This window comes from Micromesistius poutassou, assembly GCF_964030765.1.
Source record: "Micromesistius poutassou genome assembly, chromosome: 19".
Lineage (NCBI taxonomy): Eukaryota > Metazoa > Chordata > Actinopteri > Gadiformes > Gadidae > Micromesistius > Micromesistius poutassou.
This window is the reverse complement of record NC_140289.1, coordinates 10,111,798-10,132,774: the sequence shown is the minus strand read 5'-3', so window position 1 is coordinate 10,132,774 and position 20,977 is coordinate 10,111,798. Positions and strand designations below refer to the sequence as shown.

Sequence of the window (20,977 nt, the reverse complement as noted above, 5' to 3'; positions counted from 1 at the left end):
ATTGTATAAGATAACTTTCCGTCTCTGTCCTGATCAGCATATATCACAAACAAAATGGGCACCATTATAAATGTATACATACAACTTTATTATTGCGACAAGACGTTTGTAAACTCTGTTTATAGGTTGTAAATTGTTAGAAATAAAATAGAGCCTCATCTCTCACCTTTCACCCACTCACACAGTGAATACAATCATAAATTTTACAAGGCCAGCATATAAACTTCACTTCTGGCCCCTCCCTCTGTTGTGCATCGAGTTTGAGAACAGATGTGACATGCGTGACTGGAAGTGTTCATATAAATAAAAGATCTATAGATATACATTTACACACAAAATATCATAGGGTGCATCATATTGCTTTGCGTGGCCCAGGCCAGTTTAAAGATGTGGTTCTCGTGCTGCTCCTTGTGGAGGGGTGATCCTCAGTCCTTTCTGCTGGGGGGGTCACAACACTTGAAGGAAGCTTGGGGGGTTGAAGGTTGTTGATCACATCTCAAAGTGGCGGAAGATACCTTCAACGTATCCCAGTACCCGCTGCCAGTTGGGTCCGTCTGCTTTGAGCATCTCCTCCACCGTCTGCCACATTGTGGTCATTAAAAGCATGTCACAGATAAACTCCCAATGTTCTAATGTTAGGGCCGATAAATAGTGCAATTATTAATATATGCCCTGTTTTAAGATCAAATATTGATCCAAGATTGTGTCGATTTGGATTTACAGTTAAAAAACAAATTATTAAAAAATCCAATTAACTGAAAATACATATCAAGGGTCTTGAGCTCCACCTAAATGTGATTTAGGTTGGAAAAACTTTTCTTTCTTCCTCACATCTTACCAGTGTGGCTGTGATTCCAATACTGTTCCCAGTTTGGAGAGCTAGGTCTAGGTTTCCTTTCTGTAAGATTAGAAGAAGGAACAGAATCAGTGTTTGGCATCTTGTGAATTGCTGCTTAATAGTTTCAATTGGCAGATGTTCCAACTTGGAGTATTTTCTGTTTTTAAAATTACAAATTCATCTCAGTATTGATCAATGAACCGGTGGCTGAAATCTGTCCTTTGTCTGTAGTTTTAGTAGCTTTGATCAGTCAATACTATAAAAAATAGTTTTTACTCTCACCTTGTCCTCAGATGTGAGACTGCTGTATGGGATGTGCGACGGCATGTAGGTGTGGAACATGGCACAGAAGGCCAGGCCATCCTCCCAGCTGCTGCTGAAGTTGGTGATCTCAATATTCTGTCCACAAACACATTTTGATTTGAGAACATAGAATGGATTCCGAGTCACTCGCACTGGTAGAGACTAGGCCTGGGCAATAAAACAGTAAATTATCATATCATGATAAGACTTTTGATCAATATAAAACATGTTCAATATATATATCGATAAGAGACTGGACCACCGAATCTAGCAGCTGGGTTTGTTACACAAACACGGTTCCATACTTATTTACATATTTGAGTATTTTTCATTGATGTATCGTTATTGGAGTATTTATCAATGAAGAATATTGGAAGGTCATATTAAGTGTTAAACAGAAGTGTTTAAATGGTAATTCCTAGTCTTTTTAGGTCATTAAAATGATCAATAGTTATCGATATCGATCAATATGATCAAGTTATATCGTGATATGTCTTTCAGCCATATCGCCCAGGCCTAGTAGAGACCTTACTACACAGAACAACATTCTTAAATTAAAAGGGTAATTAAAACAGTTTGTAGCACAAATATACTATTTGAGTTGGGCCGAGTTCCGAGATCCCATCCCTGCTCAAAGGTCAAATTCGGGGAAAAACTGTGCTGGTTAGGAGTAACATTTTCATCTCCAACCTTATAACCCTGGGTACGGGTTTGGCACCAGCGGAGCAAGGCATTTCTCCTGGAGCCACCGTGACGTCGTAGCAGAACGCTAAAGGCATCCTGAGGTCTGTGGAAGCAGCAGAACAGGGGAGAGTTTTGAGAAAAAGCGAGTTTAACTCTTCTCAGGGGTCATTTTAATGCCTTCCTTTGTAGGATCAACTCCTGTACTAAATGCGTGTTTATGTCATCAAATTCTCTTTTTACAATCCAATTACGCCCAGTTGGCATCAGAGTGCTGCAACATTAATTTCACTACAGTTCACTTAATCTTTGTTTAAATTTTAGATTAGATAGATGTATTGATATTGCTAGTCACAAGTCCTAACCTAAAAGGTGGCACCAACTGTCATGTCTGCCATCATCAAGCTAATCAAATCTGCACACAATATAACTTGTTTATTTACCTAGTGGGATCAGGGTTTTGGTCCTCATCCGGCTTTTCTTCAAGCAAAACAAACACAGCAAACATTTCAAATAATCAAAACCAAAGAAAATGTAATTTAACAAAATATCAATGCCGCTAATTAAACGTTGACTTACTTGTAGAAAAGTTGGACCAACTGTCTTGCCGTTGCAGAAGCCTGGTCGTCTTTTTGACTTTGGCAGGCTCTTCCTTCTAGAAAAGCAAACAAACAAACTGCTCTTATCGCCATTGAACAGCGAAAAACATTTGGTGCAATGTCTGCTTAAAATTGTGCATGGATTTAATTCAACTCTACCTTGCATAATGGCAACGTTGAACTGTTGTTTGGGGAGGGACTGCTTTTATTGGTGTTGTCAGGGAGGGGGAGTCGAGACAGGCTCCTGAGTAAAGACAAAAAGAAAGTCCCTTGATGCATGATTGTCTGTCATGTAATAAAACAAACAGAGCCTGTCCAGGAAAGTCCCGGCCACTTACCAGGATCTTTCAGACAGCATCACAACTCTCCTGTGGTCTGGGGTACCGTTGCCCGCCTCCGCCTCCTTCTTCTTAATGGCAGCCAAACTGAGAATGTACGCCTCAGCAACACCCTTTCCAACGAGCTGTGTCTTCTCAGACTCCGGGTCGCCCTCACCCCCGAAGCTCGCCACGCAACCACGCGTCCCTCTGTCATCCGCACCGGTTGGTTGTGCCTCGCAATGTCCTTCCACGTCCTGAGCTGCCACATCCGTGTGCACCCCTTCAAACGCCTTCTCCTCCAAGTCCTTCTTTCCTACCGCGACCAACGCGCAGTTCTCCCGCTTACCCTCCTCTTTCCCATCATTACCCTGATCCTCCCCCGACGGGTTTCCCACCGCATTCACCTCCGGCACTGCTCCGTCCTTTGCCGAACCGCGTGCACCGATTCGAGCGTCCGTCCCTGTGCGCTCCCGCCGCCGCTGCTCCGCGAGCAGTGTGGACAGCTGATGGCGGGCGTCTCGGTGCTGGGCTTCCAGGTCCCGCAGCTCCCGGTCCTGCTCCTGCTGTCTCCTCAGGGCCTGGGCCAGCCGGGCCTCGGCGGCGCCGTGGTGCTCCCGGAGCGCGCCCAGCGCCTGCTCGGCCTCCGCACGCAGCCTGTCAGCCACGGACACCGCCACCTGCAGGTCACGCTGGAACTGCCGCCACTCGGCCCGCTCTGTCTGCAGAGTCACAGGGGAAGCAGAGTTAACCGGTCTGACCTGCTCGCTCACGGATTAATAGTAACAAAGTACAATTCAGGTTGTACAATTATGCATCTTAATAATCATTAAGTTAACATTAACAATTAATATTCCAGTGAGAAGATATTTCTCTATACGCATGTCGCTTCACAGTATGTTCCTGTTCATTTGCAAGACAAGCAATACATTTCTTGACCACCTCAGGTTGGATAACAACAGCATACATAGTTGCCTTGCCTCTCTCAGTAACCAGTACTTTTGGGATGGAGCGAGATAGGAAATCTGAGTTACCCTTAGAGTCTCCTTTAAGCCGTTCACCTCCTCAACCAGCTCACCCCTCTCAGACACCAAGCGCCTGAGCAGCTCTGGCAAAGATAGAAACACACAAGGCCACTACTTTTAAAAAACACAAATACGAGTCATCACATGATGGATTCTATGCCATTTAAGTAATTTCAGGATGACATGTTGGGTAGTTAGTGCAGTATTAATAAGCATGCCCACTAGGGGGCAGATTATAACTACATAAGAACTACATAAGAAAAAGAAAAAAGAGCGAGAGTCTTTATTGTTCTTTCCCCGATGATCTAATATTTATTGAAATAGTCAAATGAAGTATAAAGCCCAAATTATATACCTAAATATCATTCCCGTCTAGGGATGGAGTTAGGCCTTGATGTTTTCTTATTCTTGGGAGTGGAAACTAAATCGTCAGTAAAAATTTTATCCAAATCAGAAACAGACGGGATGACGGTACTCCTTAGAATCCTGACTCATATCATTACTACAAAATTAAAACCTGAATAAAAAACAGCATTAGCTAGTGAATGTCCCTTAGCTAAACCACTGGCCGACTATCACTGTTCAGTTCAACAAGCAGACATTGTGGTCCTACCTACTGCTCCAACTGAGTCGTCAGGACCGGGGCTGAGGCCCAGCGAGGTCCTGTAGTACTCCATCAGACTCTGCATCACCAGACTCGTCTCCTGGCCCACCTGCTCCGCCCCCAGTGGGGACTCCAGCCCACTGTCTCTCTCCTGCCAGATTTGTTCCGTCGGCGAGCCCCAGGACAGCGGCATCGGCGTGGGGCTGAGTGAGCCCACGGTCCCACAATGCTTTACTCCTGCCTCTTCCTCTTCCTTTTTTTCGTGACTCAGAGACATCTGTGGAGAACGTTGACTCTCCATGCTGATCAGTGCCCACTCCCCGTGAAGGAGCTGCTGCCGTGGGCAGCTGCTGGGTGTCGGGGTAGGGGGGCAGGGACTGCAGGGACTGCAGGGCGTCTGCATCTTGTTGGTGAAGACTGAGGAGGAGGAGGAGGCCAGAGCAGCGAGCTGGGCTTCTTCTGAGGGGCTCGTAGGAGGCGTGTGGAAGAAATCCAGAGGAGAACCTGGAAACACACACATTACCCTGGAAGTAACTATGAACAGTAAAACGTTTTTTTTTTTATAGAAGAGCACAAAAAAGAGAATATATGATTAACTTAACAATATTAACAGTAAACAACTTTGTATATCTAGAAATGTAGCTTCTTCCGTTTCAGTATTGTGAGCCTTCAGATACTCCTCAACGCTCTGATCTTGGCATCACTGGGACGGTGCATAAATGGTTAGAATGCTACCTCACTAGTACGTTCGGTAGGGTGTCATGGTAGGGTGACGTGTGCAATAATGATCAGTTGATATCTGGTGTTCCACAAGGAACACCAGTGTTCCGTCAGTTCGTGGACCTTGAATATTTCTCAGACCACGGTCCAAAGAGATCTTCATCCAGGATGGACCATCCATCCCACATCCCCATCCATGCTCTGGATCTCATGGCTGGTATACTGTAATGCTTTACTGGCTGGGCTAAAACCACTGCACAGGATTCAGAATGCTGGAGCACTTGACAACCACTTATAATAATTAAAAGACTTGATATTGTCCAGTCTGGGTTTCTCAGCCTTGATTCAATAGACAGATGCCAGACCATGAATCAATGCAGTCTACTGTACTGATTGATTGATTGATGCAGTAGATTAGTTGAGCTTCTCTTGCCACTCTTTGATTGACACACACACACACACACACACACACACACACCCCCCCTCCCCCCCCCAACAGGGCAAAGACACTGTAACAGCCCCTCACCCAACACCATATTCCTCAAATACGCAGATGACACAGCAATTCTTGGCCTCCTCACAGACAATCACTCAACCCAAGAATACCTCAACACAGTCTCACACTTCACCCAGTGGTGCTTAAAAAACTATCTCAAACTCAATGTCAGCAAAACAAAAGAAATGGTCTTTGGCTCCCCACAACCCCACCACCCCATCATCACTAACAACGAAAAAGTAGAGACTGTAGACCACTTCAAATACCTTGGACTCACAATTGACAATAAACTCACTTTTGAACACCACACAACAGATATCCATAAAAAAGGAAACCAGAGACTTTCAGCAGTGCGCAAATTAAAAGGACTTCATGTTGCCCCCCATCTACTCCTACTACTGTACACCAGCATTGTTCAACCCATTCTACTATACTGTTCCACATGCTTCTTCAATATGCTCACTGTAAAAAACTGCAATAGACTCACCCAAATAACAAACACTGCCACCAAAATAATAGGTCTGCACACCCCAAAACTACAGGAACTTAAAGACAAGGCCATCGCACGTGTCGCTCATGCAATATCCCTGGACATTACTCACCCACTCAACCGCTACTTCTCACTCCTACCTTCTGGCAGGAGGTTTAGTACAATAAGGTGCAACAAAGCCCGCTTCAGCAGAAGCCTAATCCCCTCAGCCATCCAAATAATCAACAAAGCATAACCTCACAGATAAATGAAATAAATGAATCAAATGTATGCCTCTCATGTACCCCAACAACTGTATGTGTGAGTGTCTATCTCCCCCCCCCCTCCAAATGAATGTATATGTGTTTTTCCATGCTGCATATGTCAAATGTGTTAAATTCTGATGTCATGTGTGTAAATGTCTAGGTGTTCTGGATTAGGTATCTGTGTGCCACAGATGCGTGGAATGTTTGTCTGTCAAAAAAGCCTGGCGAAAAATGTATGAACTTATGAATGACTGTGAAAAAGAATTTCCCCATGGGGACATCTAATAAACTAACTAACTAACTAACATCCTGCATGAGGAACGCACTGTTCACAATTTTTCGTCTTCACCCAAATATCGAGCTTGAGATCCAACTGGAGTCCAAATGGATGCTGCTATTTTTGTTTGCTTGCCTTGATTATTGAAGTGTTGCCTTTACACACAGAGTGTGTTAATGTGCACCCTGGAGAAATTCAATGATTCTGGTGCTTTATTTCTTCTCTGCTGTGCTAATGCTAACTCAACATTCTGTCTGGATACAACTGTGTACTACTCAGTAGCTTATCTCCTCCCAGTCCACTCCCTGCTTACTGGGGAGAGCAAGAGCAGCACTAATCTATTATTATAATCCAAAACGAGAAAGAATGAAGATAATAAATAAAATCAAAAATATGTATACACGTATGAGCAGAGGAAGGAGGTCAAGTGGAAGAGGCGTCGGTTAGAATTTGAGGTAGTTTAAGATATCACAGCATATCTTAGCTGAATATAATAAATGGTTTTGTTTAAGGTATAGAGATTCCCACATTCTCATTAATTCAAATGCACAATGGGACTCTGTAAAAGACACACAATCTGCGAGTGTGGGAACCAGGAAGAAAATAGCTAGAAAACTATTTTAACAGCTCAATACTGAAGGCAAGGAGACAATGGAACATTCATGCAATAATCTAAGATAAAATGTATGTTTAGAGGCAGAGAAGGAGGATGTGCCATAACAAGATATGCCAAAGCATTTATTCTGTAAAATAACAGGTAAAAAAATAACTCAGTAATAAGGTGAAATAAAAATTACAATCAATTCATTCAGCAAGAATATATTGATAAAATATCCCCAAAAGTACTATGCACGAATTCTAGTGAACTGAATAGTTTACTTGAGCTTTGTATTTGTAGGGCAGACCATACCTGTGTGGCCAATACTGTCTTTGCCAGCGTGGTTCCCCATGGTGGTCAGGATAGTGTCTAGGTTGTCAGTGGACGCTTGCTCTTCCGTTTGGCTGGTGGAGATTGAGAAAGAAAAAAAAGGTACATATATATTTCAATAATAAAGGCTACTGCGGACATATAGACTACTCTCCTCATATCCACCTAAGGATTTGTCATTTCATTTTGATCACCATGATAACATGTTAATCAATTACCCATGTTGAGAGTGTGGAAAGGAAAATACGTCTACACAGATCAGATTCCGAGGTGGACGATGGAAACACAGACAGGCGGTATATCATAACCAGTGAGAAGCAGTAACACGAACGGTTTGCTGTGGTGTAGGTAGCCTATTCCACTGAATTAACACGGACATATCAAGGGGTTAGTAATCCATGTGTCGTCCCCTCTGGCATCCGTGCACTTGTAGTTAAATGACAACCCCTCGGTTTAGTGTAAAACATGCTAGTTGCTCCAAAAGTTCTTTAGGTTAAGGAGGAAGGAAAAGGACTGCGTTGTGCCCACCGCCTGCAGGCTAAAGGACTCGTGGTTATTAGTCCCCGCATCTTACCTGCCAACCTATCCGCAGTGAGCCGTCCGATGTGGTCACTGACCGCCCGGCGTCTGACCCCAGACCTGCCGGCTCTCCCCCCGCGACGCTTCAATGGTCGCTAGCTTCACTTGCTCACAGACACACACATCAACATATGTATCATCACCAATCACCGCCCGTCACATCAGTCGTCCACCCAGAGCTGAAGAAGAGGAAGCGCACACATGACAGCCTACACGAGCGTCAACTTTTCTATCGCATCACTCCCATCGTCTCCCATCCCAATGCGACAAAACGGAGACATGACGGTGGAATCAAACCGGCTGCGACGCCGCACCCTAATATGGAAATATGTGTTGTGTGGGGACGGAATCAGCAGCACCAAATCTATTCCAGTTATACGCTAGAAGTATGTGTGGGCGATGATGTTTCTCCTTTGTATGCGGCGTGGTGTGGCGGCGGCCGAGCATGTAGTGATTCCTTGCGACACTAGGCTACGCAGTTGAGAGACGTTCTGCTGCGCCCAGCATTCCTTGCATAACTTTCATATTTCGTAACCGGTTTATTCATATTTTAATAATCAGTAAATCCATCGTTCTCAAATCTCTCTCTCTCACACACACACACACACACACACACACACACACACACACACACACACACACACACACACACACACACACACACACACACACACACACACACACGAATTAGCAGCTCGGTCCATTAGGCGAACCAATCCAACACTATTTGTTGATGTGTTTGCTATAGGTTACATGACTTTGTCTTCCCCGTGGATCTGACCCACCTGTCCTCTGTTGAAAGTAAACTGAAGGGGCGTTGCCAGGGGAGCCGGCCCATCTGGTACACGTCATTGAAACAGGCGCTCCCATAATTGAGTAGGCCATCGGATAATGGTCTCGTCTGACTTAGCCCTTGCAAAGTAGTTGCAAAGTACTAAAATCTTTGCATATTCGTGTTCTTCACTTCTACAGACAACCCATCGTGATTGTGCATGATATGCTCCGGTTTCTTACAATCGCTACACCCGAAAATGTATGAATTGGAAGCGTAAGGAGACGGAAATGAACGAAGAAGAGGGTGGCCGGTGGCCTATCGTACTTTGCAAAATGTGATTAAATACAACGCAATAGTCCTATAAAGCCCATAGTTTTAAACCATAGAAAACAACCCAGCCCTCAGTGGGCCGTATCAACTGCAGTGCTGTTTAAAGTTTTACTGGGTAGCCCCGCCCATTCTGCCGGCCAGAATCCCGAGTCAATTTAACTCCACCCGTTGATCATGCTTCTTGTGCTGAAGAAAATTACAGCAGCTTCCCCGGACCAACGTGCAATCTACGATTGAGCTTGGTCTGGCAATAGCCAGGCTAGTATAAAGTGGCAAAGCATAGGCTACTTGAATAAAATAACCCATTCGTTTTCCTCAAAATATAAATTATATATGTATATATATATATATATATATATATATATACTTTCAAATAACTATATATATATATATATATATATATATATATATAGTTATTTGAAAGTGAATCATGCAAAAGTCATCTGTAAGAAAATCACATGAGTAAAAGTAAAACTAAGTAAAAGTATACAAGTACATAGGCACATAGGTAAACATTGGCAGTAGCTATGGTCAAGGGTCATAGTCTGCAGCAGTCATCCACTAGCGGCACTATAGTGATGAGTTGTTCATACTGCTGCTTTTGCTGTTGCATCCGGATGGGATTTTCCAAAAAATATTTGATATTATGTGCCTCAACTTGTGAGTGAGATTGGCAGTTATTCGCATACATAATATTTTTTTATTTTCAGAATTTATTTTGTAAAGACACTAGAAATATGTAGCATATTAGGTCATCTGAATAGGATGAATAGTAACATGACTGAGTTCAAAGTGACTTAAATTGAAAGTAGCCTACATTGTTCAAAGTGACTCCCTCACTTTCGGTAGTGAGTGGTGTTAAAGAGTTTGATGGCCACAGGCATGTTTTTGGGGAAGCATTACACCATCTCCAAGGAAACAGGCCTGTCTACACAGACCTTGATGTAGTCTGTGACGCCGTCTGGGAGACCATCAAGACAACCCTCCTCCCAGTATGGCTCGCACAGTGCCTCCCAGTCGATGGTCTCTCTCAAAGCAGTCCTGGAGGGCATCCCTGACCTCGGACCACCTCAAGTAGGCCTACCGTAACACAGCATTTAAACGCTTTACACCACTGACCAACAGATAGGCTGGAACAACCTATAGATCTGGGTGGACACTCCCACATTGGATGTCACTGTTCTTTAAATATACATCTCAAAACATTTTGATCATGTTTAACAAAGGATAGATTTCCTTCCCCCTAACCTCGGACCCAGCAGTCCTTAGAGCAGAACTTGTGGGAGACAAGTTATTGGTTTCATATTGGAAAAGTTTTTTTTTTCCTAACTTTATTAAGATTTATTTCTTAGGCAGCATCTTAAACGTGTCCTTTATTTAATGAATAAAGCAACATTAACATATCGATTATCTTACATCTGGCGTTGTTGTAGTGACCAACAATTAAGAAAAATGGCGCCTGATGTGAGCCAGCGGAGCAGGGATAGCGCTGCTGCTGAGGACTGAAGCCCCGCGCCGAGCGAGATGCAGCGGCCACAACATCAACAGCACCGCGGCACCCCGAGTCCACATCTCAGCGGGGCTAAACGCCATGTGATGGCAATCGGCGGATGGTCTGCGGCGGAGGTTTCCACACAGCAAGGCAAATCGATGTCAGGGGACATCCTCACGTTTATTTGTTTTTGACCTTCTCATCATCATCAGCATAAGATGTCATCGCTTAGAAAGGTAAACATAAAAAGGTGTGCATTTTCTCTACTCTACTGTATGATTATACATTTTCAGCTAAGATGATTATGGTTGAAATGGCAGATATACGACGAATATGTTTCGGGGGTGTTTGAAAACGTGCTCAATTGAGAATGGTGAGGGGTTCTATGTATGGGCTGAGTAAGTCTCACTTGGGAGTCTTTTATAACTTGTGCAAAGATTGAATGAGTCATTGAGCGATATGCAGCAGCCACGCGAGCCCGAGCGCCGTGAAGGTGTGTAAATAGAGGTGCACGCGCCTTCCACGCTTACAGAAGTACTGGCAGAGAAGCCAGAATCTGACCCATCTTCTGCTGCACGAATCGGCGTCAATAACTCAATGGGAATGGAGCGGAATCAACATTTATTTACGTTTCTGATATCTGTTCGAATAGCGTATATAATGATGCTCTTGGGGTCCTTCAAACAAACAATGTGCATGCCTGTGTAGTGACTCAGCTTTCCTCTGTTACTTGTATATCGTCATCTATCTTTTCATCTGTCACAGGTGTTGCCATGGTTACTACAGACTCAATGCTGTATTTTTTTTGAGAAGGACTCAGGTAAGTGTGTGTGTGTGTGTGTGTGTGTGTGTGTGTGTGTGTGTGTGTGTGTGTGTGTGTGTGTGTGTGTGTGTGTGTGTGTGTGTGTGTGTGTGAGAGAGAGAGTGTGTGTGTGAGAGAGAGAGTGATTTATTGAATGCTTGAATGCTATCTTTGCTGTTTTAAGATTTATCTAGTAGTTGATTGCTTACTGCAACTATTTGCTGGAAGGCATACCATTGTTTTGATTCCCACTGGGACCACCCATGCCAAGAAAAATATGAATATTCTCTTAAACAAACTTTAGAGAAATGTACTAAAATGTTATTATAAATATTATTACCTTGTTGTTTCATTACATTTCATTTTCACCCGAACTATCAAACTGTAACCATGGTGCAGGCCTCATCATAGTTGGTTTAGAAGTTTCCTCCCAAATTCCCCATCTGGGACTACTAAAGTTCATCTTATCTAATCTTTCATTGATCACCCATTGGTCACTCATTAATGCACATATGCTGGTGCAGCGCTTCATTCCTAAGAGGTCTATTTTCCCAGGGTTTGCTGTGGTCCCTTGAGGGACTATGTTTTGGATTCCCAGCGTGTCCCCTATCTCTTCAGCGTGGCTGCTGGCGTTCTTCTCCGTACGTGAGAAACACACATGCAGTACGCCTGCTTCTGGAGAGTAACGTAGCGCTGTTAATGAGCTGACAGAGGGTGTTTTCTTTCTAGCCGGGCTGCGTACAGATCCAGAGATGATCTAGTGTGTTCATCATCGGCAGGGCGACACACACAGCCACTAGGATGGGCTTTGTCAGCAGCAGTGCCGTGCGTCCCGCTGAATAGAAAGCTGATGCAGGTGACATCCGTGTGCGTTTGATGTTTGCGTGCAACCAGAAGTCTTTTGAAGAGTTTTCCTCTGCCCCCCCCCCCCCACCACCACCCTATCCCCATTCAGAACTCTGTCTTGATCATGTCCGACTCATCAGTTTCTCAAGGTTGAAGCAGAGTTAGAAAATGGCAGTACAGAAGTTTTTGCATTCATCTTCATTGAAAAACAGCTCCATGAGTAACATTGCCATATGTTTCTCCTGTGAAGCTAGATTTGGGCTTTCTTTGATGCATATCGAATCAGTTGTTATATAACTGCATTTCTATTCATTTGAGTCCACCCAATGTTTTCTTTTCCATTTCCACTACCTTTTTGTCAACACTAGATGGTGCTGTCTTCTTTGAGCATTTGATCAGATGCTTGTGCTTCAGCCAAAGGTAATACACTTGTGCATTGGAAATCTTGGAAACTCTGACTTCCTTATGTCTGCTACTGAAGAGTTCTGGCAGAGAACATGTCTACCAATCATTTGGACATTAAGATCACACTGTATTTATTTATTGTGCCACGACTCAAACGGAGCTAAAGAGTAAGCAATTCTTTCAACTAGTTCTTTTATCTTGACGTAACTATAAGTATATAAGTAGTCAGGAGGAATATTGGACTATTTTGTCAATGAAAGAGTAACCAAACCAGATTAAACCTTGGGAGCGGCATGGTGGTGAGTTTTCACCTTCCATTATGGAAAACACAAACATTGTAGAGATTGGAATGGTAGAAGGACACCCGTCATAGTGATAATACAATATAGCAGCCTTTGTATGCTTCTAGTGTCTCTCACTCATAGATGAATGGAATAATGATATAGTAATTATACATCATACATACAACTTTGCAATGGATCCCTTTCAATGGTGCCTCCCAGTCGTTCATAAGCAGACGTGACTCACGATGAACACCCTTTCCACTGAGTGCAACACTTCCAAAAGACTGCATGGACCTGAACTATTATTCTGTCCTCGTCTAACCCCTGCTTTCCTTCTTCGTACATTTGCATTTGCCTGAGCTGATATGCCTTCTTCTTGCAGCATATCCGCATCTTCAGAATACCAATGAGAGCTACATTAAGCCCCGATCGATATGACCTCTTCCAAATTTGTATTTACTTGATTGTCTCTCCGACAAGAAAAGGAAAAGAGGGGATTCTTGTTTTCTGTGGGTCTGTCATTGTGTTTTAAGTTCCACGGTTTGTGGACTTTTGGACCCATTGTTTTCCATTGATGAATTATTATATTTTGCTGATCAAAATGTTTGTTATGTGCATGGGCAACCATCAAGATTCAAGATACTATTAGTACCAGTACATTACAATACTAATACTAACATATACTGCAGTAAAGCTTAGGAGAAGTCTTCAAACCAACAGTATTGCTGAGCTACAGATTATTACTAGTATAGTGAAACCTCATAGACATTCAATATTGAATCATTACATTCAATATTGTAGCTGCTTTTATATGATATTGGAAGTAAGATATGTTATTTCTGAGTGCATAAGAAAGCACATTTTATGTAAACTGTTAATTAAAGTTAAACGTTTTTTGTCTCTTAATTGCTTGGTGTTTTAACAGGTTTGTTAAAACACTCAAGACATTCATTTGGTATATTTTATTTAATTAAATTCTGTGAAATTGGAGTGAAATCCGCCACCAAAACTAAACCCATCCGTCCTCAAGTCGATGACCTGAGAAATGTGTGTGAGCGCTGCAGTGTGAATGAACAGTGATGCAAGAAGACCCCCCCTCCCCCTGCTCCCCCAGGTTACCCTACCTCATGGCTGTGAGGGCACTGGGGTGGGCCACACTTGATGTTTCCTCCTGCTTATCCCTGAGACACACACTCACTCACTCACTCACACACACACACACACACACACACACACACACACACACACACACACACACACACACATACACAGGCCACAACCCAATGGAGCACCACCACCACCACCACTGGGAGATAAATTACATCAAGCAGAGCAACTCCATCTATGACTGGGACGATCTGAGCCAGTCACAGATATTAAGAGAAAGCGTTAATACAGGGACGGATGGATGAGACAGACAGAAAGACGAGAAAGGAAAAGCAAGAGAGAGAGAGAGAGAAAGGGAGAGGGAGAGAGAGAGAGAGAAAAAGAGAGAGAGAGAGAGAGAAAAAAACAGCGAGAGAAGGGGAGAGTGACACCGACGCAAACCCACGGATTCCTGCAGAATCCTGAATCCAGCAGATGGAAGGAGTCCGGCTCCTGGTTTTGCGCTGAGCCGCCGGGGAGCCTGGTGGAAGATGCAGCTCGCTGCGCCGCTGCCCCACACTGCTGCAGTGGAGGAGTAGATGCGGAGCGCAGCACCGCTCCAGGTGATCCACCGCACGAGCCTAGCCTCTCCTCCTCCTCCTCCTCCATCTCCTCCTCCTCCTCGTTCTTCTGAGGGCTGGGAAGGAGAGAGAGGAAAAAAAAGGTGAGAAGGAAGGAAGGAAGGAAGGAAGGAAGAAAGGAAACAGGAGGGGGGAAAAAAGCCCAGAAAGGACGGAACAGAGGAAAGAGCAAGAGGGGGAGAAAAAAACCACACAGGAGGAGCCGACCTGGGTTTTATTTTTTTTGTTTTTATTTTTCCTCTTTCTCTTTTTTTTTTCCCTACGTTAATTTCCTCCTCCTTTCCTCTCAGATGTGAGAACACCTTTGGTTCCGCGTGAGTGTGTGTCTGTGTGTGCGTGCGTGCGTGTGTGTGTGTGTGTGTGTGAGGGAGAGAGAAATGTGACCGTGAGCGGCTCTCTCGTCATCGTGTGAAGGAAGCACCATCGCTTATGTGCTCCGATGTCTCTGGAACATAGACCCACCGGCAGGTAAGGATGTCTGCCATCGCGTCATGAAGACACCTCCAGTGAGATCCTGTTTGATTCTTTTTTCTTTGGGCATTTCTCTTGTCATCGCCATTGCCTTTCCTATGTGTGTGCGTGTTTGTGTGTGTGTGTGTGTGTGTGGATTGTAACAGGTAGATAGGGAACTTGCTGCTGCTGGAGCAGCTTAGGTGATTGGTATTCCGCCCGGCGAGTGAGAACCACAACAGGCTTTTTAGGAGACAGAGAGCAGTGATCGATGCACCTCCGTTAAGGAGGTCTGTACTCCTCAAAGTGGACAGTGCTGGTGTGTGTGCACATGTGTTCATGCATGTAATCTATCGCATGGTGGGAGGGATGGCTCCTTAGCGCTGTCCTGGATGGGTAACGGGGATGGGTGGGGGGGTTCATTCTGACGATGTGACTAACATTTCTGAATGCCGAGCATCTGTGTGAGCAGCAGAGTGTCTGCAGAATCCAAGCCTTTTCCACACGCTATGTCCATATTATCGAATGCCTGTCCGTGTGTCTGTCTGTCTACCTATCCATCCATCCATCCATCATTCTACCTATCTATCCGTCTTTACGTCTTTTGATTTATCGGTCTGTCTGCCAATCTCTCTCTATCTGCCTGGTATCTATCTATCTATCTATCTATCTATCGTTAGCCTTCTGTCTCTTGTATGGTGAATGATATTCCTCAGCAACTTGTACGAGGAGGTGGAATAGGAGCCAACGTAAGACTTGCGGTGATATATGCTGAGGTGGTGGTAGGGGGGTGGAGGTGGAGGGGGAGGTGGTTCAGTCCAGAACACTCCACCGTCTCTCTTTGGGTTTGTGAGACCTGTTGTGGCCGTGGCCTGGCCAGAGTGCCTCACATGCAACCACTCTGCTTCTGCAGTTGACGTGTTGAGATGGGTGCCATGCGTCTGCCGTTCCTACACGAACCGTTGCATGCTGCAGCTGTCAAAGCCATCTGCATTAAAGCCCTGCTGGCAGTGTGTATGTGTGTGTGTGTGTGTGGGAGCAGGGATATGTCTCCTATGGGCTAGTGTGTGTAGGGGTATCTACCTGTCTGTGGTGGTGAAGGAGTGTTTGTGGGTGTGTGTGTGTGTGTGTGCGTGTGTCTTTGGGGGTGTGCCTTTGCTACTGTCATGCATTCAGTTGTGTGAATGTTTGTGTGTGTGGATGAGTGTGCATGTGTGTGTGGGGTTATGTCTTTGTATTTAGTTTGGGCTGGTCATAACTGTGTACGGTCTACAGTCTATGCATCTGACTATATGTGCAGGTGCATGCATGAATGAAGTTTACCAGTTGGCTGTTTCCTATTGTCATATTGTTGATTTATAGTGATAGATAGGATATTTATATATGTTATTGACCATTGGCTCCATGATTTCCATCATGGTGCCAAAACAAACATGCATACATACATGTTTGCTAGTGCTCTTGTCAAATTCAGAATATATACATGTGTATATATATATATATATATATATGCATGTATATTAGCCTTATACAATGTTTAGTATAAGGCTAGTATACATATGCATATACAGTATATACATTTATATATTCTGAATCTTCAAAGGGTGATCACCTAGACATACCTAAACCCACACCAACACCGATACCTACACACACATACACACACACTCAACATTGGTTTGTGTGGACCACAAGGGGACTTATAGCATTAGTAGCACAGGGGTCTAGCTGGGTTAGTCATTTGTCATCCCTGATGCAAAAAAAGAATGGAAAATGCATAAGTGTGTTTTGAGAGAGAGAGAGAGAGAGAGAGAGAGAGAGAGAGAGAGAGAGAGAGAGAGAGAGAGAGAGAGAGAGAGAGAGAATCACTTGTTGATTGAAGGCTGCTAGCTAAAGTACTATTATTGTGTTATTATGGAGCTGTTCTATTCTAATAGCAAGCCTAAACACAACCATATATTTATACCTCTATGAAAAATGTGTAGGTGCAGAACATTGCATGTTCCGGAAATATTGGCATATCACAAAAAAAAACAAATATGTTCTGTAAATAGCCAACCTATACTGTACATATTTCACACACACCCACCACACATTATCTCACTCTCACACACACACACGCGCACACACACACACACACACACACACACACACACACACACACACACACACACACACACACGGAAACCAACAAACGCTCTCAAAGGACGACACATTGGCGGATCTTTAAGCAGTAGCTTGTTAATTAGCATCCTAATCTCTTTACATAATGAGGATAATTTTTAAATAATTTTATAGCCAACACTTTGTTAACACAACGAAGACCGGTTACCAATGAATATTCAACACCTTACTGATTCCACTATGATTGTAATTATTATTATTTCATTAGCAATGCATCTCATCCATTCCCACTATTTCAACCACACCTCATCTGCCATCATTTGGTCAGGGGAGGACGACAAGGTAAGTGCACAAGACGAGAACGAGCAGGCTGAAGAACACGGCTTCCGTCAGTCTCCCTCCATTGCACTGGTGCATGGTACAATGCAGCATATGTCATAGTGAGCCAGGGATGTGTGGGTGTTTTGAGTGAGCGAGAGAGAGGGTTGAATATGAGAAATGTTTGACTGGAGAGAGAACTAGGCTGTTACATCCACGCACTGGACTATGTTGGCATAGATGCTGCACACTGCAGTTCAGCTAATGTGCTTGGGGGTACACACACACACACGCGCACACACACACACACACACACACAGCACACATACACAAACACACTGTACACACGCTGTGTCTTGATCAGTTTTCTACTCAAAGTCTTGTGACATTGATGAGCGAGGAGAAAGTGAGGGTTGGTCACCGCTACAGTGTCTGTTGACAGCTGTTGGAGGCTCATACAGCGTATTTTTTCAAGCTGTAGGAACTCTTTCCTGAACATACCCCATTAGTTCTCTTCACTGTCCTTAAATAATTTGCACTGAAGCCCCGTTATAGGAATGTGCTCTGTAAGATCATTAGACATCATTCTCTGTCTTTTGAAATCGAGAGGAAACGCTTCCACATCTTCCTGAGTTCCCAGTGTCCCTGACGACGCATACTTTTTGGGGGACTGCCCCCTTGACGAACTGTCGGCTGCTCCGGAGGACTTGAGTCCCGTTACCCAATACGAGAGGACCAAACGGGGGGCAAAATACAAGACGTCTACAGGGACGGCGGACATGCTGTAGAACGACAAACACTACATGATCATCTCTGAGATGGAGGTGGAATAATTGGAGTTCACCTGACTTGTAGGATCCTGAGGAAACCCCTGAGTCTCCCTCAGGTGAATTGTGTGTGTGTCTCGGTGCGTGTGCATGTGTGTGTGTGTGTGTGTGTACGTGAATGCCCGTGCGTGTGACAGTGTGAAGTCGTGCAAAGACGTTCCCTTTTTTTTTTTAACGCCAAAGAGAGATTTAGCTGTAAATATGAATCCATGCTGCTACGCGGTGTGTGTGGTGATGTGCTCTGGCTTCTTTAATGAGGACTAGATTCATCCTCTACTCTGTGACAGTATGCCGAGCAGGATATGCTGCTCTCAAGCCTGTTTCCATGGAGATGTCGGGGAGCTGTAGCTATCCCCCTACCACCCCCCCCCCCGCCCCCCACCCCCCCCACCCTTCTGCTGTACATTCCACCAAGGCACCAGTGGTGCTTCATAGGATGGATCTGGGCCAGCGGTTGTACACAAGTGTGTGTGTCTGTGTGTCTGTGTGCGTACGTATGTGCTGTGTGTTGTTGCTCAGTCTGGTGGGCGGGCTTGTGTTTCCTAGCGGTGGTTACAGTGCTAACCTGTAATTCTCTCGCCTTTCTACAGGAAGGAAACAGATACGCGCACGTCTAAGTGTGCTTTCGCGTGCGTCCGTATAATCGTGTTAAGGAAGGCGACGCTGCGCGTGTGCTCAACGCGTGTGGGCGTGCGAGCAGGAAGAGGAGAGATCGAGAGAGAGAGAGAGAGAGAGAGAGAGAGAGATAGAAAGAGAGAGGACAAGGTGTCACGATCTGACGCTGTTAATGCAGTTAATGGCGGTCCGCCTCCTGTGTGTGCATAGCGCCTAATTGCCCAGACGCTGCGCTGAATCGTGGTGTGACCCATTGTACGCTTTCCTCCACATGTCTCCCAAAGGCTGACAAATGATACCTGAGTGAGAGAGATGGAAAGAGATGGTGTGAGAGAGAGGGAGAGGGAGCGAGCAGGGGTATACTGCCTCCAGCAGAGAGAGAGAGAGAGAGAGAAAAGAGAGATACTGCCTCCAGCAGAGAGAGAGAGAGAGAAAGAGAGAGAGAGAGAGAGAGCGAGAGAGAGAGAGAGAGAGAGAGAGAGAGAGAGAGAGAGAGAGAGAGAGACCTCTCTTCTCTTGCCAGAATGATGCAGTGCAGACTTTAACAGACAGTGCCGGCTGTCCACACGGATGCCAAACCAGAACCCTGCAGCAGAGCCCTGAGGCCCTCACCTCCCTGTCAACCTCCATTTATTCTCTCCCTAACTCTTTTGGCGCTTGCGTTTGAAGGACACGCCGTTCTCCCTGACACACGGGGAGGCAGAGGTGGAACCCCTTTGTGTTTGTTGCCCTTCACCTTCGTACACACACTTGATTGAGTCAGGATTCCCGCTTGAAATATATACTTTCTCTCTGGAAAGACAGACTAGAGTCAACGGAATCGACGTGGGCAGTTGTAGTCCGTTCTTCATTGAGCATGATATTGATTGAGTGTTTGTGTGTTGCTTTGTATGTGTGTCTTTTTTAAGAGATGTAGTGCATATGTGCGTGTGTGCATGTGTGCATGCCTGTAGAGGTGTGTGTGTGTGTGTGTGTGTGTGTGAGTGCATGTGTGCGTGTGTTTCCAGTGGAAGCATCTATGGTGGACATCCCTTGCAGATAATGGGATTGGCTGTCTGCAGGGTGTCTGCTAGCCACTGAGGAAGCAAGACAGGCATGTCACTCCGTTGCACTCTGGGGAAGACTTAGTGGAAGAATCGGTGCAAAACCTCTGCTCCTTTTCTACTCTCGCTCTGCTCATCGCGTTCTACTCCGGAAGTCCTGCTTGCCAGCGTTGGGAAGATCTGGCTCCCGAAGCTGGGCGTTATGTAACAATCTATTATCACGACAGTCGGAAGGAACTTCATGAGGACAGTGTCAATACGGCGCAGCATTACATGGTAAATCATCCGTTACAGCACAGAACTGATTGGAATCATTATGCGAACGCATAATGTACTTTTCCTTTCTCTCTCTGGGCAACCATCAAAAATGGAGGATGTCTAGCCCTATTTCCTGCGCATTGTGATCAGCTCTGATGCATATAACTTTAACAGGACAAAATAGGGTGAGCTATTTACTTAGTGAGTAAGTGTGCAACACTATTGATTCCTGGGCGCAGATTCATTCTTAATTACAGCCTTCAATTTTTGTTCACCAACCACATTCAAGCAAGACTCTCTCATTTCACCTGCCCGATTCAAGACTAGGATCTAAACCACTCCACCTCAATGTGACATTATTTGAGTAATTTCCTCTTTGATTTGTTTATCTCTGTAGCCTGACGTCATTGCAAAATTACCTCAATGGTCTTCGAGGGTCAAATAAAGGTTTGAGTGAATGAATGTTGATTAGGTGTGTGACTGTATGTATGTGTGTGTGTGTGTGTGTGTGTGTGTGTGTGTGTGTGTGTGTGTGTGTGTGTGTGTGTGTTTGACTGGGGGGGCGGGGGGCGGTTGGCA

The 20,977-nt window shown here is 44.7% G+C and overlaps 1 protein-coding gene across 1 annotated transcript; it reads right to left on the bottom strand.

Moving 5' to 3' along the window:
- Window positions 1–105: 105 nt before the first annotated feature.
- Window positions 106–7,664, bottom strand: LOC311364104 (cytospin-A-like; the record flags this gene model as incomplete). The annotated part of the gene is given in 12 exon segments (XM_084484120.1): window positions 106–579; window positions 839–898; window positions 1,121–1,237; window positions 1,832–1,928; window positions 2,266–2,302; window positions 2,402–2,477; window positions 2,581–2,665; window positions 2,760–3,460; window positions 3,773–3,846; window positions 4,377–4,871; window positions 7,506–7,614; window positions 7,617–7,664. Coding segments are annotated over 12 exon segments (1,989 nt in total). The 3' UTR covers window positions 106–489.
- Between the last annotated feature and the right edge of the window lie 13,313 nt (window positions 7,665–20,977).